The 21,466-nt window shown below is 42.4% G+C and overlaps 1 protein-coding gene across 5 annotated transcripts; it reads left to right on the top strand.

Annotated features, from left to right (window-relative positions):
- The first annotated feature begins 484 nt into the window (after window positions 1-484).
- AAAS (aladin WD repeat nucleoporin) lies at window positions 485-20,571 on the top strand. 5 transcript variants are annotated; one of them, XM_026714802.2, is made up of 19 exons: window positions 621-895; window positions 1,430-1,540; window positions 1,944-2,166; window positions 3,442-3,568; window positions 4,673-4,800; window positions 6,591-6,703; window positions 7,912-8,003; window positions 8,254-8,300; window positions 8,825-8,923; window positions 10,336-10,479; window positions 11,660-11,780; window positions 12,218-12,342; window positions 12,508-12,568; window positions 13,632-13,722; window positions 14,117-14,210; window positions 14,663-14,730; window positions 17,591-17,666; window positions 18,252-18,336; window positions 20,181-20,571. In XM_026714802.2, the coding sequence occupies exons 3-19, from the start codon at window positions 2,090-2,092 to the stop codon at window positions 20,322-20,324; spliced, it is 1,692 nt and encodes a 563-aa protein (XP_026570587.2). In that variant the 5' UTR covers window positions 621-895; window positions 1,430-1,540; window positions 1,944-2,089; the 3' UTR covers window positions 20,325-20,571. The 5 variants fall into 5 exon arrangements, with proteins under 5 accessions (XP_026570586.2, XP_087781450.1, XP_087781449.1 ...); XM_087925325.1 differs by having other exon boundaries at window positions 756-895; window positions 1,944-2,220; XM_026714801.2 differs by lacking the exon at window positions 1,430-1,540 and having other exon boundaries at window positions 485-895.
- Window positions 20,572-21,466: the final 895 nt, after the last annotated feature.

The following is a 21,466-nucleotide window of genomic DNA, read 5'->3' as shown; positions in this document are numbered from 1 at the left end:
ATTAAAATTCCAAACCTAGCACTGGTGATGTTACCTAGTTTGGATAATGAAACCTCTGCAAGAAAACAACCAAGCTCTAAGAACACCAAGGACCCCTCATTTCAACCCTGCGCTACAAACATTCTCCTTTATTCGTTCCAAATTTTAAAATATTACTAGGTGGAACTGCACATTTGTCAGGGCTACTTTCTGTTTCCCCCTGGTTATTCTAATGCTTCTGGCAAAGTCTCAAAGTCTCAGAACAACATTCCATGCAACTACTCATTCGTAAATCTCACGGTCAGTCATCCTTGGTTAAATGCAAAGTTGCAACAGGAAACGTACTGTCACAAATAACGGGCATTTTGCATGGCACTTTAAAAACTGTTTTATTATTGTAGCAACTGTTGTGGATCATAATGTATTCTTCAAATAGGGGAATAAAATAAACTTGGGGAGCGGGGGGGAGGATCTTTTGTCTTTTACACTACGGTGTGCAGGCTGCATTCTGAGCATAACGGTTTGAGGATACACTAAACCTTTTAACTGTTTAACATCACACAGAGTAATAAGCACGTAGAACCGCATGCTAGTCAAACCCAGCCGCAACGACGGATTGGAAAAACAACAACACCGCTCGGGCCCTTTAAGACACAAGCGTTGGCCCCGTCCGGATGGGAAAACTCCTGTTATGCGCCCGATCCGCTAGGAGGTGAATCCATCCCTAAAACGACGCTGCTCCCAAGTCCGCCGGCAAGGCAAAGGCGTTCGCTCTGACTCTTTTGGCCCCGGGCAGCGCCCGTCGCCGCTGCCTGAACGCTTACCCGCGAAAAGCCGAAGTTGGCTAGAGCGCCTTCGCTCTCGGCCTCCCTTCGTTCCCAACGGAAGCCGGCTTGGGCGAAAGATTGGCGGCCGCGTAAGTAACTGAGACGGGCTCGGCCAGGCCTGGTCCCGCTGCTGGCGGGAGTGGGGCTCCAGCAGGTCCTTTCTTTTTCCCTGTTTCGGCCGAGCGCTCCGGATCGAGAGAGGCGGGGAAGCAGCGCTTGGCAGTCCGCCTCGGCTGGTTTCGGGAAAATGTGGAGGCACCGGGTTGTATTTTTCCCCACTTCAGGCCACCGCTTCTGGCTCCCGGGCCGCCAGCAAGTGTTTTCACTCCCTTCGAGGAAACTCAGTTACAGCCGGATTTATCATAATCCCTATAATGGTTGTTTTATTGCTTGGGGTCCCCAAACTCAGCAACTTTAAGACTTGTGGACTTCAACTCCCAGAATTCCTCAGCCAGCATAGCTGGCTGAGGAATTCTGGGAGTTGAAGTCCACAAGTCTTAAAGTTGCCGAGTTTGGAGGCCTCTGTTTTATTCTGAGGAGGAACTTTGAAAGTGCATTTATAATAATTCCTATATGCCGTATATAAAAGTTTAAAATATCAATTTTTATTGTTTCATCTCAAGGGGATAAAGTGAGCCTGCTGGATTTATAACAATTCCTGTCACAGGGAATCCTCGACTTACGACCACAACGGAGCCCAGAATTTCAATTTTGTTCAGAGAGACAGTTGTTAAGTGAGTTTTGCCCCGCCTAATGAGCTTTCTCGCCACCTTTTGTTAAGTGAATCGCTGCCGTTGTTAAATTAGCAACACGGTTAAGTGAATCCAGCTTCCCCATTGACTTGGCTTGCTTCAAGGTTACAAAAGGGGATCACAACATCCCAGGACGCTTGCAACTGACATAAGTAAGGGTCAGTTGCTAAGCGTCTATTGATCATGGGACTAATGACCTTAAGTGTGAAAAACAGTCATAAGTCACATTTTTCCATGCCATTGTAACTTTCAACGATCACTAAATCAACTGCTGTAAATTGAGGACTTCCTGTATAGTAATATTGTTTTATTAAAAGGGGGAGCCATCAAATGGAATCGTTGGATTTATAATCATTGCTGCTGTTGTTGTTATTGCTTCCCTCAGATCATCTGAAATGCTGGTAATGGCCTGAATGTACAATAGGGATAAACACAGGAATCTCTGCGCTTAAGGCAACATTTCAGAAAGTCCCTGGATTTGAACAAAAGTTCATCTGATCCAGCGCTCTGCATCTTACGGCAGTCAGCCAAATGCCATCTGGAGGCTCACCACCAGCAAGGCATGAGAGCCCTCTCTCTGTCCCTCTCTCCCCGACCCCCAGCAACAGGTATTGAGTGGCGTGCTTTGGGCAACGAGCAATTAGCTTCCACTAACTTATTAGGTAATTCTTTAGAGGTATTTTGTGCCTAATTCTGTGCATATTTACATGAAAATAAAATAAACTTAAGGAACAACTTCCAAGTAAGAGCAGATAAAGAGTCACCGTCATGTTGCTGGTGGTCTGAACCGATGACCCGTTTAAAAGGGGACGCCTTATTCTGCTGCTGTTTCCTTGAGAGCTCAACACATTAAAAAAAAAATCCATGCATTGTTCATGACTTTGAAATTTTGCATCAGTTTTTTTGATGAAATGCAGTTGTAAATGCAACATTTGGTGATGCGTTACGTTGTACATTGGATGCAGGCGGTCCTTGAATTACGATTGTAATGGAACCCACCCATCACGGTCATAACATGTGATGGTCATAAAGCCGGTCGGTCACAGGACCAACTTGATTTTAAGAACTTTTTTGCGGTGATCATTAAGCTAATCAGTGGTCTGCTGTGGGAGTGGTTTGCTGAAAATCAGAAGGAAATGTCGGTTTTGGACGAAATCATTGTAAAACGTGGTGGCATGGCCACAGCACACTGCAAACAGCCATAAATGAAGCCTGGTTGCTCGGTGTCTGAAGTGCTGTCAAGTGATCGGGGGGGAGTTTGGGGGGGTGCAACCATCAGAACTTAAAATCTTAGGTCATGAGTACCCCCCAGATTCTTAAAATGAACTTAATGCTATTGAATTTTTATAGAATTGTAAAAACCCGGCTTTTGTGTGTTGGATCAGAATAATACAGGGCTGCCAAACTCTTGGCCCACGGGCTGAATGCGTCATGCACTGGCCACACCCATGCCGGGTTTAGCGAAGGGGGAAAGTCCCAATATATCTCGTGGTGACGATGTGAGTTTGATACCCCTGGAATAGTAGATGAGCCTTTTTTAAAATGAGAGTGTAAAGGATATTTTTGCTAGCCTTGATTGGTTTGCTGTTTTTGCCAGCTTATTTTGTTTCAGTATATTATTTATTTTCCTTTTAATTTTCTTTTCTGATTGTTATTGCTGTACTCAGAGGCACAAATTACGAGAAGAGCGATTTGGCAAAGCTTTTAAGTCAATCTGCCTAAATTAGTTGTAAGAAGTAGGGGCTAAACCCTGCTATTGGCCTCTCTGGAGTAGTCAGTAGCACTATCTCTAGCAATGTGCAATTACTTTGAAACCTCCGGTCCAGCATGGTGTGTTTTAAGGAGTCTCTTTTCTCCCTTTTTGCTTTTTCCTCAATGACCAGAAAGATGTGTTCCCTAGCACTCTTTCCACTTCCACCTCCTCCAGGAAACATCACCCTTTATGAATTCAACAATGCCCTAGTTTCTGGTCGGAGCTATGAAAAGCTTCCACTTACTTTCCAAGGACAGGTAAGTCATAATTTACACCATAGAAAGAAATCAGCTACCACCTTGTCTTAATAATAGGAAGCCTCCCAAAAATCTAACATCAGATGGATACTTGACTTAATAAATAAGGAGGGAAACGATTTGAACTTTAATTTGTTTAAAGGGATTAGCGATGGGTCTCTGCCTGTAGTCTAGTGGATCAATACTTCAACTCCTTGTTGCGTTGAATTAAGTATGTCTGGGAGAGTCACCAGATCCGAATTGCAAATATCCAGACATCCACTAAATGGCAGAGGAGCGATGGAGAAAAAATCTTGATTCTTACTGCCTCCTCATGGTTGCCTGGATTCTAACAGCTCGTCTCTGGTAGCCTTTATCTTCAGTGATCTGGGAAAAATAAAGTGGTAGGAATTAGCCTCAAAATATAAATACAAAGTAGAAAGGGCAGAAGAATTGCTTAAAAGCAGCACAGGTTGTCCTCGTCTTAACAACCATTCATTTAGTGACTGCCTTATTTAGCAATGGAAATTTGGGGCTGAATTCTGGTTGTAAGGCATGAACTGCCTATATTCTGAAGAGAGTTGGCTAATCCTCATCAGAAGGTCTTCAGAAATACCGTTGGAGCAGTCCTATGGGAACTTGAAAAGGATGTTCAATCAGAGGAAAGTAGGCCAAATAACAGAAGGTAATAGGCTGGGCTTGTTTACATTTGACCAACACAAACAAAATTCTTTTCCAAGAAAATATTTAATTCTGTGACTTACTTTACGTAATATTTAAGTAACAATTCTGCTAGGAAAAAACCACATATAAAGCTCCGTGCCTTTAATTAGAAGCTTTAATTTCTAGCTTTTTGAATGTCTGGGCAATTTGAAGTGTAGAGAGAAGGAGAAGGAAGAAACACTTTGTATATTCTGAATTCTGATAAGTACCTGTTGGCTAATTAAAAAAAATACAGAAAAACCAGATGTACCATTAATCTCATGCTGCCTATAAACCGAAGTGAAACTGGAACCTTGATTGGTTGTCCTATTATCCAGCTTTTTTAGTTTTTTTGTTTATTTTTTGTATAAATAATTCTGGCCAAGGAATTTTACTTTCTTAATTCTGTGGATAATTGTGCAGATGGAAAGTCTTCCCACTCCCACTATTCCCAAAGAAAACCTGAAAGCTTTCAGTCGCCTGGAACACAGCACCAAGCCGGCTTTCATTCATCACCAGGAGTCACTCTGGAAGAGGTGCATCAGAGCTTGGTGAGTTTGGGTTAGGTTAGGATGGTCATGCCAGAGCTGCGTGTTTCCACACATTGATTGCCCACAACTTTAAGAAAAGGGCACACTCCCAGTTCTCAGCTGAATAGCTGATTTGGGGACTGGAGGCTAAAACATACAACAAACTGTTGCAGGAACTGGGCTTGGCTAGTCTAGTAAAGAGAAGGACCAGGGGAGACATGATAGCGGTCTTCCAATATTTGAGGGGCTGCCACAGAGAGGAAGAGGTTAAGCTATTTTCTAAAGCTCCTGTAGGCCAGACAAGGAATAATAGATGGAAACTGAACAAGGAGAGATTTAACCTGGAAATAAGGAGAAACTTTCTGACAGTGAGAACATTCAACCAGTGGAACAGCTTGCCCTCGGAAGTTGTGGGAGCGCCATCACTTGAGACTTTCAAGAAGAGATTGGACTGCCATTTGTCAGAAATGGTGTAGGGTCTCCCGCTTGGGTGGGGGGCTGGACTAGATGACCTACAAGGTCCCTTCCGACTCTGATTATCTGTTATCTGTTAACTATAAGAGGAATGCCAGGTTTTATTTCCTTCCTAGGATTTGTCTTTCTCCTGTTTTCTTTTTTTCATTTAATTTCTCACTTTCGGTATATGAATCAGAGGAGAAAAGCATTGGGGGTGAAAAGAAGAACAGGCTAAATAGATTAAAAAGTGACAGCAGATTCTTAGGATGACCTCGCTTTCTGGTGATCAGATTTTTATTTAAGCCTACAAGCCTTCTGCCTTCATGTTTTTATGTCCTTGTCCAAGTTTTACATGTTTATTTTCAGTTTTAAATAGAGTTGTTTAATGTTCACAACATACTTTAAATCAGGTAAGAGAACTGCATTTGTGTCTTAGTAGAGTTGATGCTAAAAAGATATTTCTTATTTTAGACAGTAAATACGGTAATAATAAAACAGTTAAATATTCTCTGCATAACCTATCCTTTTGACTGGCATCAACCTGGTATCTTATGCGTAAGAAGCAGTTAGAGAATAGCCTGCTAAGCTATAGTTATTTGCTTGGTGGATGTTATGGTACTGATAAGAAAATACTGAACTAGGCTGTGGGAATCAGTAATGTTCTTCCACCTCTCTTAGCATTAAAGACAGACAGACAGACACACACATACACACACAATGCCTGCATCATAATTCTCTAGCACAGATCTGTCAAACTCGCAGCCTGTATGTGTCATGCACTGGCCACACCCACGCCCGGGTTAGAGAAGCGGGGAAAGTCACAATACGTCATTTGACGCCACTGTGACAATGCGAGTTTGATATCCCTGCTCTAGCATTTCATAGGTGGAGAAGCAGAATAACATTATGGCAGCTGTGCTTGGTCTTCTCACCATTCTTGATAGGTTGTCCCAGGCCCAGGCTGGTGATGACAAAGCAGCACAGCTTTCCTCTGATATTCTTCCCGAAGAGTAAGAGAGGAAATTACCTGGTTGAGTCGAGCCACCTGAAGCAACCTGTTTGGCTTCTAAATGTAGATTTATTTATTTTTTTACAACAGACCTGACTTTGGTGACTTAGGAGAATACTAAGTATTTGGGTGATCAGTGAGCCAGGAGGATAGGGAATAAAAACCATGAGGCTGGGTCACTGAAGAACACTGGCACTTCTCATTAGAGAAGCTGAAAGAGAAAATCCATGATCGTAAAATCTGAAGTTGCTTTGATGCACATCAAATTATTTTTCCAAATGCACACGGAACATGAACGTGGAACCCTTTCACCTGTAGCAGCTTTCACACAGTATATTTTATTCAGGCGCGACATTGGAGTGGCTGGTGTGCTTGAAGAACTCGCAAATGCAGAAGAGGAACAGGACTCGGACCAGGGAACAAACAAGCAATCTTGGGTGGAATCCTCAAAGGAGCTAGGTAGTATACTAAGAATCATACAGTACAGCTTGACCAGTTGAGGAGCGAATAGGAAAATCTTTTCTTCGCTTTACCTCAAAATCATGTTTTTCTAGAAATGTATGGTGATTGGTGCAATAATAAGAGCAAACAAGGATGTAGGAGTGATGTAGGTGTGATATCTGCTGCCCTCGTTCATCCTTGGGATTCATGGTTAAACGGGCTCACTAGAAGGATATTATTTCCTGACAAATTTCTCATGGGCGCCCCTCCCAAAGCTTACTGGAAGAACAATATGCCATCTCCCAAATAAGTCATTCTTTCTTCTGGCAAAGATGTAATATTACTCTTGCTGAAAAGAAAGATAGGAGTGGGGTTTTTTTTGAAGATAAGACATAAGTGTTAGGAGTATAAGTCACCTAACAGGTATTTGGGTTAGAATTATATAAACCTGGATAAACATTTTAAAACTATCTTTAAGAAAATGCAAAACTGTAATTAGGTGTGGTTTCTCAAACGGCCATAAGATGGAGCCAGAAACCTGGGTTGTTTAGTCTGAGTCTCAGAAGAGAGTGTGAGTGTATCTCTGTTTCCTTCTGTTGGAAAGTATTGCCGTTCCTCCATTTCTTCTAATTGACTGATATTACTGGATTTGATGTAAGTTTGTTACTGAACTGTTTTTGACGCTGGAATTTGTTACTGGATTATCCCTGGATTGAAAACTGATTTACTTGTGAATGACTTTGGATTGCTTATTTTGAACTTTGCTTAAACCTGTCTGGAAGTAAAAACCTACATTTACTGTACAGTGTATCTGTGTGCTCTGTGTGTATTATTCCAACACTACTCTCTATACATCTCCCTGTATGCACTCATTCTCCTAACGGGGAATTACCTCAACAATAAGCCTGAGAAAAGAAAATTGATCCAGCCCATTAAGGTCATTTTTTAAAACATGTACATTTTTAGAGTTGGTGGCACACTTTGTATCTTCTGTACAGGTCATTCTCAACTTATGACCATAATTGGGACCGGAATTCCAGTCATAAATCATTATGTTCATAAGTTGAGAGACTATATCAAGAGGCCCAACCTTTTCAACCATCTTTTTATACCAGTTGTTAATCTAAATCTCTTAATCTCACAGTCGTAACTCTAAATCCACTTTCTCAAATGGTATTTTTGCCATCAAACAATTGGTTGTAACTAGAGGATTATCTGTATTTCAGCTCTGCAATGGATGAAATCCGGATCTCAGTGTGCATTAGGACTCTGCTGTTGGATATCCTCCCTCCATGGCTCCTTCTTTCCCCATTTGTCGGTAAGGTTTGCATAACATAGCCCGAGTAGAAGAGAGGGGCCGGGGGAATGGGTGACTGGAAAGCATGCCAGTCCATACTGGGATCAATAATTGCTTGAGGTGTCAGATATGGTAGCTGTGCCTTCTTTCCATTTCATGGAAGGAACCTTTCCTTCTCCCTTTAGCCAGTTTCTCCTGGATATGCAGATATGGCCATTCTTAAGTGACTGCCAGTGAAGTATTAACATCGCTGTTTCTTTTTTTCTCAAAGCTGCCAAGTGAAGATATAATAGCAAAATTCTCCCAGGCTGTGGATTGGTGAGTCCTGGGTGGTTTGCATGTATCCAGTAACCAAATATTAGTTGCTGTCTGAATCCTCTCCCTTATTGGAAAGGAATCCAGTTGATCTGCTTTAAACCTGAAAAGTGACATGTTTTATCAACATGCTACATATTCTTCTTTACTATGTAGAGAAGTCTTATTTACCAGATAATCTGCAGAATCCTTAATCGTATTTCTGAATGCATATTATTTGTGTAAATCTCCTATTTATACAATATCAGCTAGTCCTGGAATAGCAGGTATTGGTTCTGTGCTAATCATAAATGCAAGCTAAAATGTTTCCTTTACACATAAGTGTTTTCTGAAATAAATGCCTTGTTGGTTAGCCATTCTAACATGACTCGTCAGAAGCACCCAGTTTTCATTTACACTGACACTTTCTGTGGTACACAGCCAACCAGCCCCAACGGTGTAGCTTCTATCTTTTAAACCTGTTTGGCTTTTCAATGGAAACAAGCCTAAATGATTTTTTTTAAAAACACCCCTTGTGTTGATTGCAGGGCAGGCTGCTCAATCCGGGCTTTTGCGTGGCATCCTCATACCAACAAATTTGCAGTGGCCCTTCTGGATGACTCCGTCTGTGTTTACAATACCAACAGGTAAGGGACCTAACTGGTCTAAGGTAGAGAATTACTCTGAACAGGCTGAAGCCAGTGGCAGTGAACATGGCCTATGACAGAAAGCTTGAACTCTCCAGGATGGTATAGAAAGTTCTATTCAAGAATTTACTTAAGAGTTGATTAGCGCCAGGCCAAGGAGAAGAAATACAGCGTCACCGTACAGCGGTACCAAATTTGGTAACACATTTTGATGTGAAAATTTTGTGCTGGTACTCATGGTTTGGTACTGAACGCGTAAGTTAGAGCTTGTTGATGTTGGCTGCCTTGGGACTCCTTCACAACATTATTCCTTATGGGGAAATTTTGTTCGGTACTCATCACTTTTGGTATTCCTTGTACCTCCCGGAATCAAGGATGAGTACCAAGGTACCACTATAGTTGGATTATTGCACCTTGAGATGAGAATAGTAATGGAAGTTGTGCATAAAAACAAACTAGGTTTGCTTGAAAACAAGCTGTTCCCACCCACCAAAATGTATGGGCAGAAGGGGAGAAGGAGGTCATTTGGGCTAAAGGTCGGCCATTCTGTACACCTATTCTTTGCCCACCTTTGGGCCTGTGTCAAACAGTTCTGCATATTCTTGTCAAGAAGTGAAAACTTTATCGGTTGGACCTGCCCAATTAATAAACTCAAACTGTAGCATGCCACCCTTCTTTGCAAGGGAGTAACTAGTCCCCTGCCCTCCCAAGTTGCTCATTGGCTTTTCAAGTTATTGAGACACATCTCTCTGACTTGGCTTTTTAAAGATATTTTTAGTACTTGATCATTTTTATACTTGCACTGTAATATTTTTCTTTAGGAAAGCTGTAGGCTTTTTGCCCCACCAGCAGATAGCCAATATTAAAACATTAATTTTCTGTAATAAATGAGGCCAAACCGAAATCTATCTTTTGAGGAATCTCAGCAATCTCCCGGGGATCATCCAATAGACATGGATCACAACCTGCAGAAAGCCAATTGTCAAACCACCTGCCTAGTTGCTCTGTGCGGAAATCCACATAAATAAAAGTAATCATTTTATTCTTGGGCTCCTATGTAGAAATATAACTTCTGGCTTACTACCTGGAATCTTAGGAACTGTAAGGACCATTAATCCAGCCCTCTGCTCAGTGAAACAATATTCCTGTAGCTTCTCCTTGAACACATCCAAGAAGGGGAGCCTACCTTCTTGTCTTCTAGGAAGTTTCTTCTTACATGCAACTGAAATTTACCTTTCTATAACTGCATACTTTTTTTTGCCTTCCACTCTGCAGCAACAGAGGACAAATCCTGTTATTTTAAGGGTATTTAATCGCACAGTGTAGCCTACATCGATTCCTTAGGCTCATTTTGCTTGGTATCTCTGGCCCTCCAGGCAAATTTATATCTCCGTTTTGGTTTTCTTCTCCAGTACTATTGTCCCAATCCTGAAGCATCGTTTGCAAAGAAATGTGGCTTTGATGGCCTGGAAGCCACTGTGTGCATCTATCCTTGCTGTGGGGTGCCATAGCTGTGTGTTGATTTGGCACCTGGATCCCACTTCCCTTTCTACCAGGTAACCCAGCCAGGTCTGGTTGATTAATCAGTGATGGCAACCCACGTTAGCCAGCAAGTCACAATTGCTATTTCGTTGCTGCAGCTATTTGAAGTAAATACTTACTAGATTTCAGATGCGCAGCCCAGTTCTTTTATTTTTAGTGTATTCTTAGTCTCTTCCCCATTACAGCTTTTTCCCATTCCTCCATGTAGCTTTTCCCACCTCCAATGACATATATCATGTGTCCCTTCTCCCAAGTCTATGATCTATACAAACAGTACAAGAAAATGAAGGTTCCCCCCCCCCTATACTCATTCAACTTCTGCTAATTGGAGACAAAGGAAAGCTACCATCGTGGGGGCGGGGGGGGGGAGCTCCCCCAGGAAGTCTTAGCAAGTCCTGGGTCTCCTCTCAAGGACGTAGGCAGCCTTCTAGCAATTAGTGGCAGTATATGAAGATTTTTGTGGCTTTCAGATTCCTCATTTTAATGTCCTTATTTTCTTCAATTTCTCGTCCATTTTCTGTTGTCTCGTGGTATTGCAAGCTTCTTAACAGAGACAATATTGATCTGGGAGTTATTTTTGTGGAAGGCTGGGATCCAAATGTTTCAGGCCACTAAGTGCTCCCTTGCATCCCAAGTCTTAACAATGCCACTCAGTCTCCCTGAGATTTGGCCATGAGGTTACTTGCTGCACACATTGCTCATTTCTGATAATGGGGTCGTGGTAAATTCTGCAGCACCGGATCGTAGATGTACTGATATACCCTGGGTGGCGCCGGGAAATTTGCTGAAGGACTGTTCGGTGCTTTGGACTTAATGGGAAAAGATGCTTTGGAGCCTATAAGGTTGCCAGCATAGCACTTCCGTACAGTTCCTTAAAGCAGCCATGTTTCCCAGCATCACACACTTGTCATCCACAGTGGCAGCGCAACCTTAGATAAAGACACATTTGGGTTAAGGAGAGCTGAGTGCTACTATGCAGCTCTTATGACCTTCAGAGTCAAGCTGCTGTACAGCCTTAGTATCTTTATTTTGTCAGCATATATGCTTTTATCTGGAGAAGCAACTGGGCAGTCTCACACAACACACTTCTGGTTTAATTGTGGCTTGCTGAATGGGTTTTCATAAGATGCCAATGAAAATCAAAAGAAACCACATTATGAGCTTCCTGTCAAATGTGTCTCTGTTTCCTGTAAGGCCTTCATCTGGCTGTGCTCAAGTGCTCAGCCATCCCGGCCACAGTCCCATCACCAGCCTGGCCTGGGCTCCCAGTGGAGGATTGCTTCTATCAGCCTCACCTGTTGATACAGCCATGCTTGTAAGTATGTTGTGCTGTTATGGTATAGAACGGAGGTGGAGAATGATGGGCCCCTCTATGACTTGTGGACTTCAACTCCCAGAATTCCACACGTCATAAAGGAACCATAGTCTCCCACTCCTGCTATAGAACAAGAGTAGCATAAAAGCTGTGGCCAATAGAGTCACAGACATTACTTGGTAGTGAATGCCTTTTTGTAGATATGGTTCTCTCAGGCAATAGATGTCCTGAAATGGTCCAAAGAGTTTGGGAGCAAATGTTTTTGGTAGTCTTCTCAGAAGGAGTCCAGGGTGCGAGGTGTTAATTTTTCTCCCATCAAACTCTATCGGTGGTGTCATTTTAATTTAAAGTGAGGAAATACTTGACGATTCTTGTTGGAAGAAACACAGTGCTTTCTTTCCACAGTGGCTTCTCTTTTTTTGACTTTGTGCCGCTAGGTATGGGATGTTTCCACAGAAAACTGTATCCAGTTGCAGTGGTTTGGAGGAGGCGGGGTCACGTACCTGGCTTGGTCACCCGATGGCAGCAAGGTGCTAGCGGCGACACCTTCATCAGTCTTCAGGTGAGCAAAGACCCCTGAAGCCAGCCATCTAAGGTCAGTCCTCTTCCTTTAGTGGAGTAATGGACGTTGGGGTGAGAACAATAAATGCCATTACTCTTCTCCTAGCTGAATGGTGCTCCCAAAGCAATTTCATTTCTTTTTACCCCCTTGTCCGTCTTGTTGCAGAGTCTGGGAGGTTCAGATGTGGACTTACGAGAAATGGCCAACTATCAAAGGTCCTTGTCGGGTAGGTTGGGAAAGCAGGATGGGGAAGCGTTCTTATTTATTTACAAAAATGCGGTACTGCCCAGTTCATACTATTCAGGGTGGTTTACAAAGGGAAAGACAGAAATAACCACTCCAAAAAAAAAAATGGAATGCAGCTCAGTAATAATACACAGCCAAGGACGTAGCTGTCTGGTCACTGTAAAATCTTGAGAAATCCCCCCCAAAATTAGTTATCAAAACCCAATTTAATCATGTAGTCTTTTCATTCAGAAACTGATTTTCTATTTGGAATTTTCTTACGATTTTAATATTACCAGTCACTTATTCATTCATTTATTCATACTCTTTCCTCCCTTGCAAAACACTAATAAATAGATTGCTAGATGTAGCTCCATGGACAAGACTCTTAGCATCCTCTTCCATAAGTCTGGCCGCTTATTCCTAAGATGCCCTGGAGCCAAGCTCTCTCGAGGACTTTATTGGCCAAATCAGATCAATTGATTTGCATGCAGACTACTAACCTAGCCAACAGAGCAAACAGAGGATCGGTGTTCTATGACAGGGACAGTTTTTGTAACCGCTCTGGTCTCTGGACAGCTTTTAAAGGCATCATCATGTAGAATGGAGTAGCAATAACCTAACTTCTCCAAAACTAAAGAATATGTGTATGTGAAGATTGAACTGCTGGGTTCTTGGTGTTCACTGAACTTGGGAATTTTTTTAGGTGTTTTATTAGCAGGCAAAGCGATCCGATCAACCTGAGAGAAAGTGGAGTTTGCTGATTTGGACAGCCAGTCTTGATTTGATTTTTTTCCCCTTGATGTTTCCTTAATTAGAGTATTATTTCTTCTTTGACTGTTTATCAAATTGACTGCCAACAGCTATATAAAAAACAGCTAGTGAACTCCACTCTCCCATGGACTGATGAAGTAACCAAGCCCGATAAAATTCCATCGCAGGAATACAACCAAGCATAGCGAACACCCAGATCTCAATAATCTATTTAGCAAAGAATTTTGCTCCCTTTGTTTTAACCTGCATTAAAACTGCATTTGTTTTCCATTGCCTCTGCCTGACCCCAGACTGGTTGCTGGAGTCCAGATGGAAGCCGTTTGCTGTTCACCGTCCAGGGGGAATTTGTGATCTATTCCTTATCTTTTTTGGAATATAGTGGTGAGTATGCAGCTGTGACACGAATGTGGCTTCTCGGTTTTTACAGGACGAAAAATGGTTTTAAGGAGCATGCTCGAATCTTGGTCTCTTTAATGAAGTGGAGGTTGGGGGTTTGCTGGGTGGGGTTCTTCAGAGATTCTTTCTTGTATATGCAGTGCATTGGAGAAGAAAAGAAATACTCCTGAATAGATTTTGGGCCGGTCTATGGAATTGGCTTCAGTGTCTTGCATAATGCGGCTTTATATTTGTTTAATGTACGAATTTGATTATTCTGCACGATACTTGGTTATTAACTGAATACAAAGCAGAACAGGGAATCTGATCTGGGTGTAAAGCCACTTTCTACCTACATCCTCCTATTGTTTGATTTCTCTGGTAACTTCCCCTATTCCAGGAGAGCAGCAAAGGCAAGTCGGTGGGTCGAAAACAGCTTCCGTTGTGGCAGATCTTTCAGAGACTACATTCGAGACTCCCTACGGGGAGGAGAGGTGAGAGAAAGGGAATCTACCACGTCTATGTGGAATTGGGTTGAATGTTTCTAGCCTTCAATACCGTTGTGGTTACTCTGGAGCGTTATACGTTGGTTGCTGGAAGCGTTGAGAACCGGGCTTGGGTGGGAGTCCAAAAAGGTTTTTCTGAATAGGGTTTCCAGTAATTAGAAACCCTGGAGCTAGAAGCTTCTCAAACCTTGGAATGGGCTGCAGATAAATTTAATATAGTAATAATAATTGGATAATAGTATACATTTGCAGAATGAACTACGCTTTTTTAAAAATATAGTTTCCGCCCCCCCCCCCCATTAACACTTTTTAAAAAAAGTTTTTAAATTCCGGACTCCCAGTCTTTTTCTTCCTGTTGCAGCAAAGTTTGAACGTTCGTGGTTGACCGTTAACGCCTAAGCTTTTTGCTCTGCTTCAAGTCTTCTGTCCCTGTGTTCCAGGATCGGAGGGGAAGTGCAGTCCATGGTTTGGGATCCGAGCGGGGAGAGGCTTGCGGTGGTCATTCAAGGTGAAGCCTGCTTCTTTGAAACTCAGGGGGAAATGGAGGGCAAAGGGGGATGCCCTCAGCAAACATGCCCGTGCCAAGTTCCGAGTCCTTCTCCAAATGCGGCCTTTTGAAAAACCATTTGGAGTTTTGCTTCCGGAAAGGTTTGTCTTTCGTCTTTGAATATGAGTGCAGGTGATTCGTGCAGCCAGCCCTTACAACCCACTCCGCCCCTCCTGGATATACAGTCAAGCAGAAAGCACATTGCTACAAAAGCCCATGAGCAATAACAGAAGGATGCGCTTCGGGTGCATTTTAAAGGACATTTATAGGTTACGTTTCAAGGCAAAAAGAAGGAGATCACCAACCCCCAAAAAGAATGCGGGGGGTGGGGGGGTGGGGAATGCTTTAAAGTTATTCGAAACAAGGATGAATCTAGTGGCCTTCTTAGGATGATTGTATTCCTGTACTCCTCAGATAAAATCCTCAAAATATGTTAAGTATGTTGCTGTGTGGATTAACTCAGAATGTTATGACACTTTCAGTACATTATGTGGCTTTTGCTCTTTTATTCCGTCTGCATTTTACATTCTGCCTTTCCCCCCAGAGAGCTTAAAATGGAACACGTGATCCTTTCCCCTTTCCCACAGTTTACCCACAGATCTATAAAGGCTGAGACATTTCCCCCAAACTGACCCCCCGTCAGTTTCAAGATTATATATTTGGGAAAAAAAGGGATACGGATGAAAGAATACCCACTTCCTGCTTTATAAAAGCATACGCGTATGTTGAATCTGTTGTATTTGGGAATGGCACACCCTGCTCGAAGACTGAAATGACCCCCCAGCCCTTTATTTTACCCCCCTTTTTTTGTAGAAATGAGGGGGAGGGCACTGTAAGCAAGATATCGCTACCTTGTGTGCCTCAGAAAACTTTGTTTTAAAACATCCTAGCGTTCTCTCCAAAGCTGATTTTTTAAACGCTCCATGATTTCTTAAACACCCTTGCCAAACAAGTCAGCCCTCCTCTAAGCTCTGAAGAACCTAGGAGGGAGCATGAGCAGTGGCTATTTTATACATTGGACCTGTTTTAATGTTATGGTTCTTTTGGTTTATAGTTCGTTTCTCTGCTGAACAAGTCAGCAGAATCCAGAGTCAACACTAAGTTGGATGGCCCCGTAAATCTAATAAATAAACAGTTGTGAAATGCTGGTGATAGCAGAGAAATGTCTTGGCCAAGAAAGAACTAGAAACAGTTGCTTCTGCAAACTCCTCTGCGTCCCACTTTCTCACACTGAAGTTGCTTTCTGTTTGTTTTGTTTTGTTTTTCAGAAAGATTTGGCAGTATAGTCCCAAGGATATTTTTTAGAAGGAGTCCCATTTGGTTTATTGAAATTTATTCCCCTGACAATATGCACAGGATTGTGCTGTCAAAGACCACTAACCACACCGATTGCACATAGCTGTCAAGCAGTTAGATGATCCCTCCCAGTTCAGGCCCCATTGTGCTGGAACCAAGAGGAAAGGCTCTTATGTGCTATCTTGTACTGTTCTAAAAGCTTGGTGTAAATCGCTCTGTCAAACTGAGCTTGGTGTAAATTGCCCTGTTTTCTTTCAAATACATTTCCATAAGACAAGAGGAGCAATCTTTAATATTTAATCAGGTCAACGTCAGCTTACAGCAACCATGTAGATTTTTCTCCATAATATCTGTCTCTAACCTGGTCCTATAGATCAGTGGCCCCCAACCTTTTTTGTGCCACGGCCTGGTACTGGCATCACAAAATGATCCGTGGCCCGGTATCTGCATCAGCACGCATGGCAAGGTGAGCCGAGCGACCGGCCAGCCAGCCATCCCCCGCTTCTCCCCGCCACCTTCAATTCCTCCTTTGTACCTTTGTCGATGGGCTTCGGGACGGCTTCGGGACGGTCGCTCGGCTCACCATGCGTGCTGAAAGAATCCTCGCGCCTTAGTTTTGTTCGAAGCTGCCCCCGCCCATTCGATGAAACTAAGGCGCGAGGATTCCTTCAGGACCCAAACGCCGCTTTCCAACCAGAAAAGCTCACCGGAAGCACTTTCTCATCAAAACAAGATGATTTTCTACCAGGCCACCAGCAAACCGGCGGCCCGGTAGAAAATGTTCCACGGACCGGTACCGATCTGGGGCCCGGTGGTTGGGGACCCCTGCTACAGATGCTCCACTGGAAACGAGTCCCTCCCTTTTGCTGCTGGTCCTGCTCCTCTCTTTCTTTCCAACTTTCCCTGCATTAGAGACTTCTACAGAGAGCTCATTCTTCTGATTTAATATGTCCAGGGTAGGATAATTGAAGCCTGGTCATTTCAAGTCTCCGGGGAGAAACCTTGTTTGATGATCCATTGATTTGTTTTCCTGGCTGTAGTCTCAGGAAATTTCACCACCAACTATTAAAAGGGTCAATATAAGTAGTCTCGATCTGCAACCATTTGTCAGCAAGGATGGTGCTTGAATAAAGACTGCTTACGACTGGTCCTCAAAGTTCCAGCCATCCCAGCACCTTGCAGTCATATGATCGAAATCTGCAACCTGTTTGCACCTAGGAATGGTTGCCGAGTGTACCACAATTTTTGTGGAAGTCAGTGGGAAAGCTGAAGATCTTAGGTTGCTGAGCTAAGTTCTCCCTATTTTATAGATGAGGCGCCAAATCTCACGTGCCTGGTTGGGAAGCTATTGCGGAAAGATCTAGGAATATAAGCACAAGGTCTATCCCGCCTTCATCTATATTAGGCAAGGTCTTTGATTGAGAAAGCCCATTTCTCCCTGTCGCGTTCTGCCCACAGTTGACATATTCAGTGCTTTGCCAAGTTCCTTACTTTTTAATATGTTTTTTTCCCTCCCCCCCGGCAGGAAATTTGGATGCCTGCAAGACTATCATTGCAGTGTTTCGGACTCGCAATAACCCTGTGTTCGAACTTCTGCCCTGGTTTGTATTGTCCTGTCCCTCTTTATCTGGAAACGGAGTCCATAAGCCATTTCTTATCTATATAAAAAAAAATCTAGATTTTTTTTTTCTTTAAATACAGGTAGTTTTAAAGGGGAGCTCCTCCAAATTATTGTGATTATGGTAGGGAGGCAGATTAGGTAGGTCCTTTTTTTTTTCCTGTCTTTATCTTTAGAAATTAGGGCTTAAATTCCAGGTTACGTTCCTTTTAGCACTTGGCTACCACGGGTGCTACCGACATGAGTGACGTCGAGCTGGCCATGCCTATCCTGGTGACAGCCACCCTGGCTTCCCCAAGATCAAAGACAACCCCGCTTTGGCCCTCAGTGAAACTGCGTTTGACCCCCTCGCTATACAATATTGAAGCCAAAGAAGCAGGAGAGGTAGCACTCTTAGGCTATTAGAGAGGGAGAGTATTTAGACATCACTAGGCCAGGGAATAAGTATTTTAATGTACTTTAAATGTGTGCTGTGGGTCCCAGACTGTCCAAGCCTCCCAAGTGCTATCAAAACAGCCTTTAGGCATCCCTGTTATAATATGCACTTTCTTTCTTCTACCACTTCTAGTGGTTTCGTACAGGGTGAAGATGGGGTTCAGCCACAGCTGGTCACTTTTCATCCTTGCTTTAAGAAAGGAGCCCTCCTGACAGTGGTAAGTTCCACCTCCAAGTACTGAGCATTGTGAAGAATGTCTGATCCAGCGGGGAAGAATTGTAGCTGCCTTTGCCATTGTGGTTGCTACTTCAATCTATGCTGCGCTATGAGGAGGGCTAAGCTGAGTAAGGAGAAGGAAGGTTTTGCTGTCACCAGATATCCTAAAACACATACAATATAAAGTTGGCTTATTTGCTGACTTGTCGACATTTCCCATAGCATTAGCAGCAATCTCTCTGGATGGCTATTATCAGGGCATGAAGTACTGTGATTGTAAGATTCCTCTTGTCTATTCTAGAATATCCTCGGTGAAAATTTAAAGGGATATATTTTACTCGACAGCTGGGCTCTTCCCAGTCAACATAGTAAGGATTAGTGTAAGTTTGTCTCCAGATCCAAATGGGGTGGATTGCTTTGTAACCTCATGTAATTCGGCTTAGATATTACTTTGATACTCAATGATTGTTTTGTTTTTCTGAATTGCGTAGATTAATATATTTGGAATCCGTGTTTAGGGATTTGTTTGGATTTTGTGCACATTTTATGATTCTGTCCTGGGCGATTAGAAACAATTATACAATTAGAAACTTAAGAGTCCCAAGATTATTAATTTTTAAAAGCAAGCTTTGAAGCCCTTAAGATGCTATTTCCAGATTTCTGAAAGCTGAAATGAAATATGAGGCATACTTGACTTCTGTGCCAAAGTTTTATATTTATTTTATGTAAGAAAGTATATTACTCTGACTAAAAAAAGATCAATCCCTGTTTCAACATAAATCATTCATTTAGATATATTACCACTTTGGAAAGAGGTTATTTATTTATCTATTGTGCTTTTAAAGTCAGTTTTCTTCTGCATGGCCAAAAAAATACAGGATAACACCAAGCCCTGGCTATAACCCCCTTCAAAAGTTATTACAAAATTGAAAAAAATGAAGGAGAAGAAGGAGGAAATTACAACTAATGCAGACATCCAAAATTACCCATTGTTCCCTTATTAATGCCTCATAGGCATTCTTAGCTTTCTATAATGTGTAAATGTAGAATTTAGGAATAAGAATCCAAGAATAAAGTATGGCTTCTGAGCATATATGAGAAAGTAAGCAGACCAAGTTTCCCAATCAACATGTATATGATCATTGCGTATTAGACCTTTCAATCAAAATAGGGCGGCACCAGCACTTCCCCCCCAGTTTATATTCTGGAGAGAGATGACAACTGGAGGGGGGTGGGCAGACTTGGACAGATGAAGAAAACTTAAAAGTCTCCTGGAAGGATGGAAGGCTAAGACAACCATGAGCCAGTCAGGATCGAACTTCTGGCAGTGGAATGCAGAACCAGCCTGCAATACTGCATTCTAACCACTGCGCCACCACGGCTCAATATTAAGAGAACCTGTTTTCAATCTATTTTACATTGGGAGGTTGTGCTTTTTTGTATCTCCTCCACATTCCACCTGAGATTTTTTGGGTTTTTTTAATTTATTAAATTTATATGCTGCCCAGCTCACTGTTTTCTTAAATATAGATATTTAAGAAAATAGAGGCGAAAAATAGATGCCAGGAAAAGAAAAGGCTTCGTAATGGCTATAAAAACAATCGAAAGAAAGGATATATGTAAACGGGCCAGAGAATCAACTTCCAGGTTCTTTAGCCACATTCCAAAAACAGGTTTATTCACTGATTTAAAATATACATTCAAAAAAAATCTAGCTGCCCATCTTAAACCAAACTCCCCTAACAAGAAGAAAGAGCCTGGGATGATGGCCCAGGCCATCTTGAGGAAGCAGGAACACTTTGTTTCTCCTGCCTTTGGTTTGATGCCTGTGTCTTTCTTTCACAGTGCTGGTCCAATGGAAGCATCAGCCATGTTCCTTTCTTCTTCGTGACTGCTCAGTTTCCTTCATTTAGTTCTGGGCAAAGTCCTCTCGTGCCCTTGAGCAGTTGGAGCAACACCCGGGAGCAGCCGCTGTTTTCCGAACTCTGAAGGGTCAACTCTCCTAGGACTTGAAGGGCTCTGAAGGGCTCCCAGCTTCTGTCTCCATCAGCCTGGGGAGATCCAGGACTGATTTTAGATTTGATTTTGTATGAGTGTCTTTCTTCCATGAACTGGGCATGGATTATATATGGTCTGCGGTCGAGACTGGACCGAAGGAATGCCTGCCTGCTTTCCTGAAATGGACAATGTTGTAGTTGTATTTAGGGCAGAAAATTAAACACATCAGTTCAAGGTCCTGTTTTTGCCTAGTGTTCTTCTCCCTGCTAGTCAAATAATCCTCACTACAACCTTGTTTTGTCTAATTGAGAGATTAACTGAAATTTTGCTGAGCATGTTTTCCGCTCGCTGCCTGACGTGGATTTTTCCCCAAGATGTTGTGGTGTTCTGAGGATTTGTGAACTTCATTTCCTAGAGGTATGAAGAGAAAAAGACAATTTGTTGCCCTTGAAATATTTTGAACTATGACTCTCACCAATTTTGCCATTCATCCTGATGGTTCAGTTGATTGAAGGGGTGGTTAAAATTGGATAGATGCCAAGTTGTCCACCACTGTTTGGCTGGGGCACTCATTGCCGTAAGTTGTCTGTTTATTCAGCGTTGGCTTGGCCAGTTGCATGAACCCATGCGCTGTGGTGTGTAAACCATAGTTTATGACTTGGTATCATGTGTCTTCCTGTGGGTTAACACAAGATGTGAACCAGATGAGTAAAATTAGCTATTGGTTTGGGGCAATGAGGGAACAGGCATTTTAATGAATCGAAACAGAATAAGATACTCATCACCAAACTTGAGCCTGGTCAGTCCGATTGCAATGGTACAGTATTGTGGGGGCTTGTATTACAGTATTATTGGTGCTTGAGTAACTTCATGAGTATTTTAACATGTATTGTTAAATACATGGGGTGTATGTAAGATGTTTGTGTGCGCATGAGAGATTTTAATTTTCCTGACAAAGCAAGCATTTGTGAAGATAAGGGGAGGTTTGATCCCTTTATATTTGGGTTCTTGGTTCCATCTTTCATTTTTTTAAAAAAAAAGTTAGTAAAAAGAATTGATTATGTTGGAAGTTTGCGGGTGACCTACTCTGAGTTGTTAAAATGAGCAAAGGGTTTCTTAGATCAAATTCCTGC

This window comes from Pseudonaja textilis, chromosome 2, assembly GCF_049901715.1.
Source record: "Pseudonaja textilis isolate UNSWEBS1 chromosome 2, rPseTex1.2, whole genome shotgun sequence".
Classification (NCBI taxonomy): Eukaryota; Metazoa; Chordata; class Lepidosauria; order Squamata; family Elapidae; genus Pseudonaja; species Pseudonaja textilis.
This window is presented reverse-complemented; position numbering and strand designations above follow the sequence as displayed.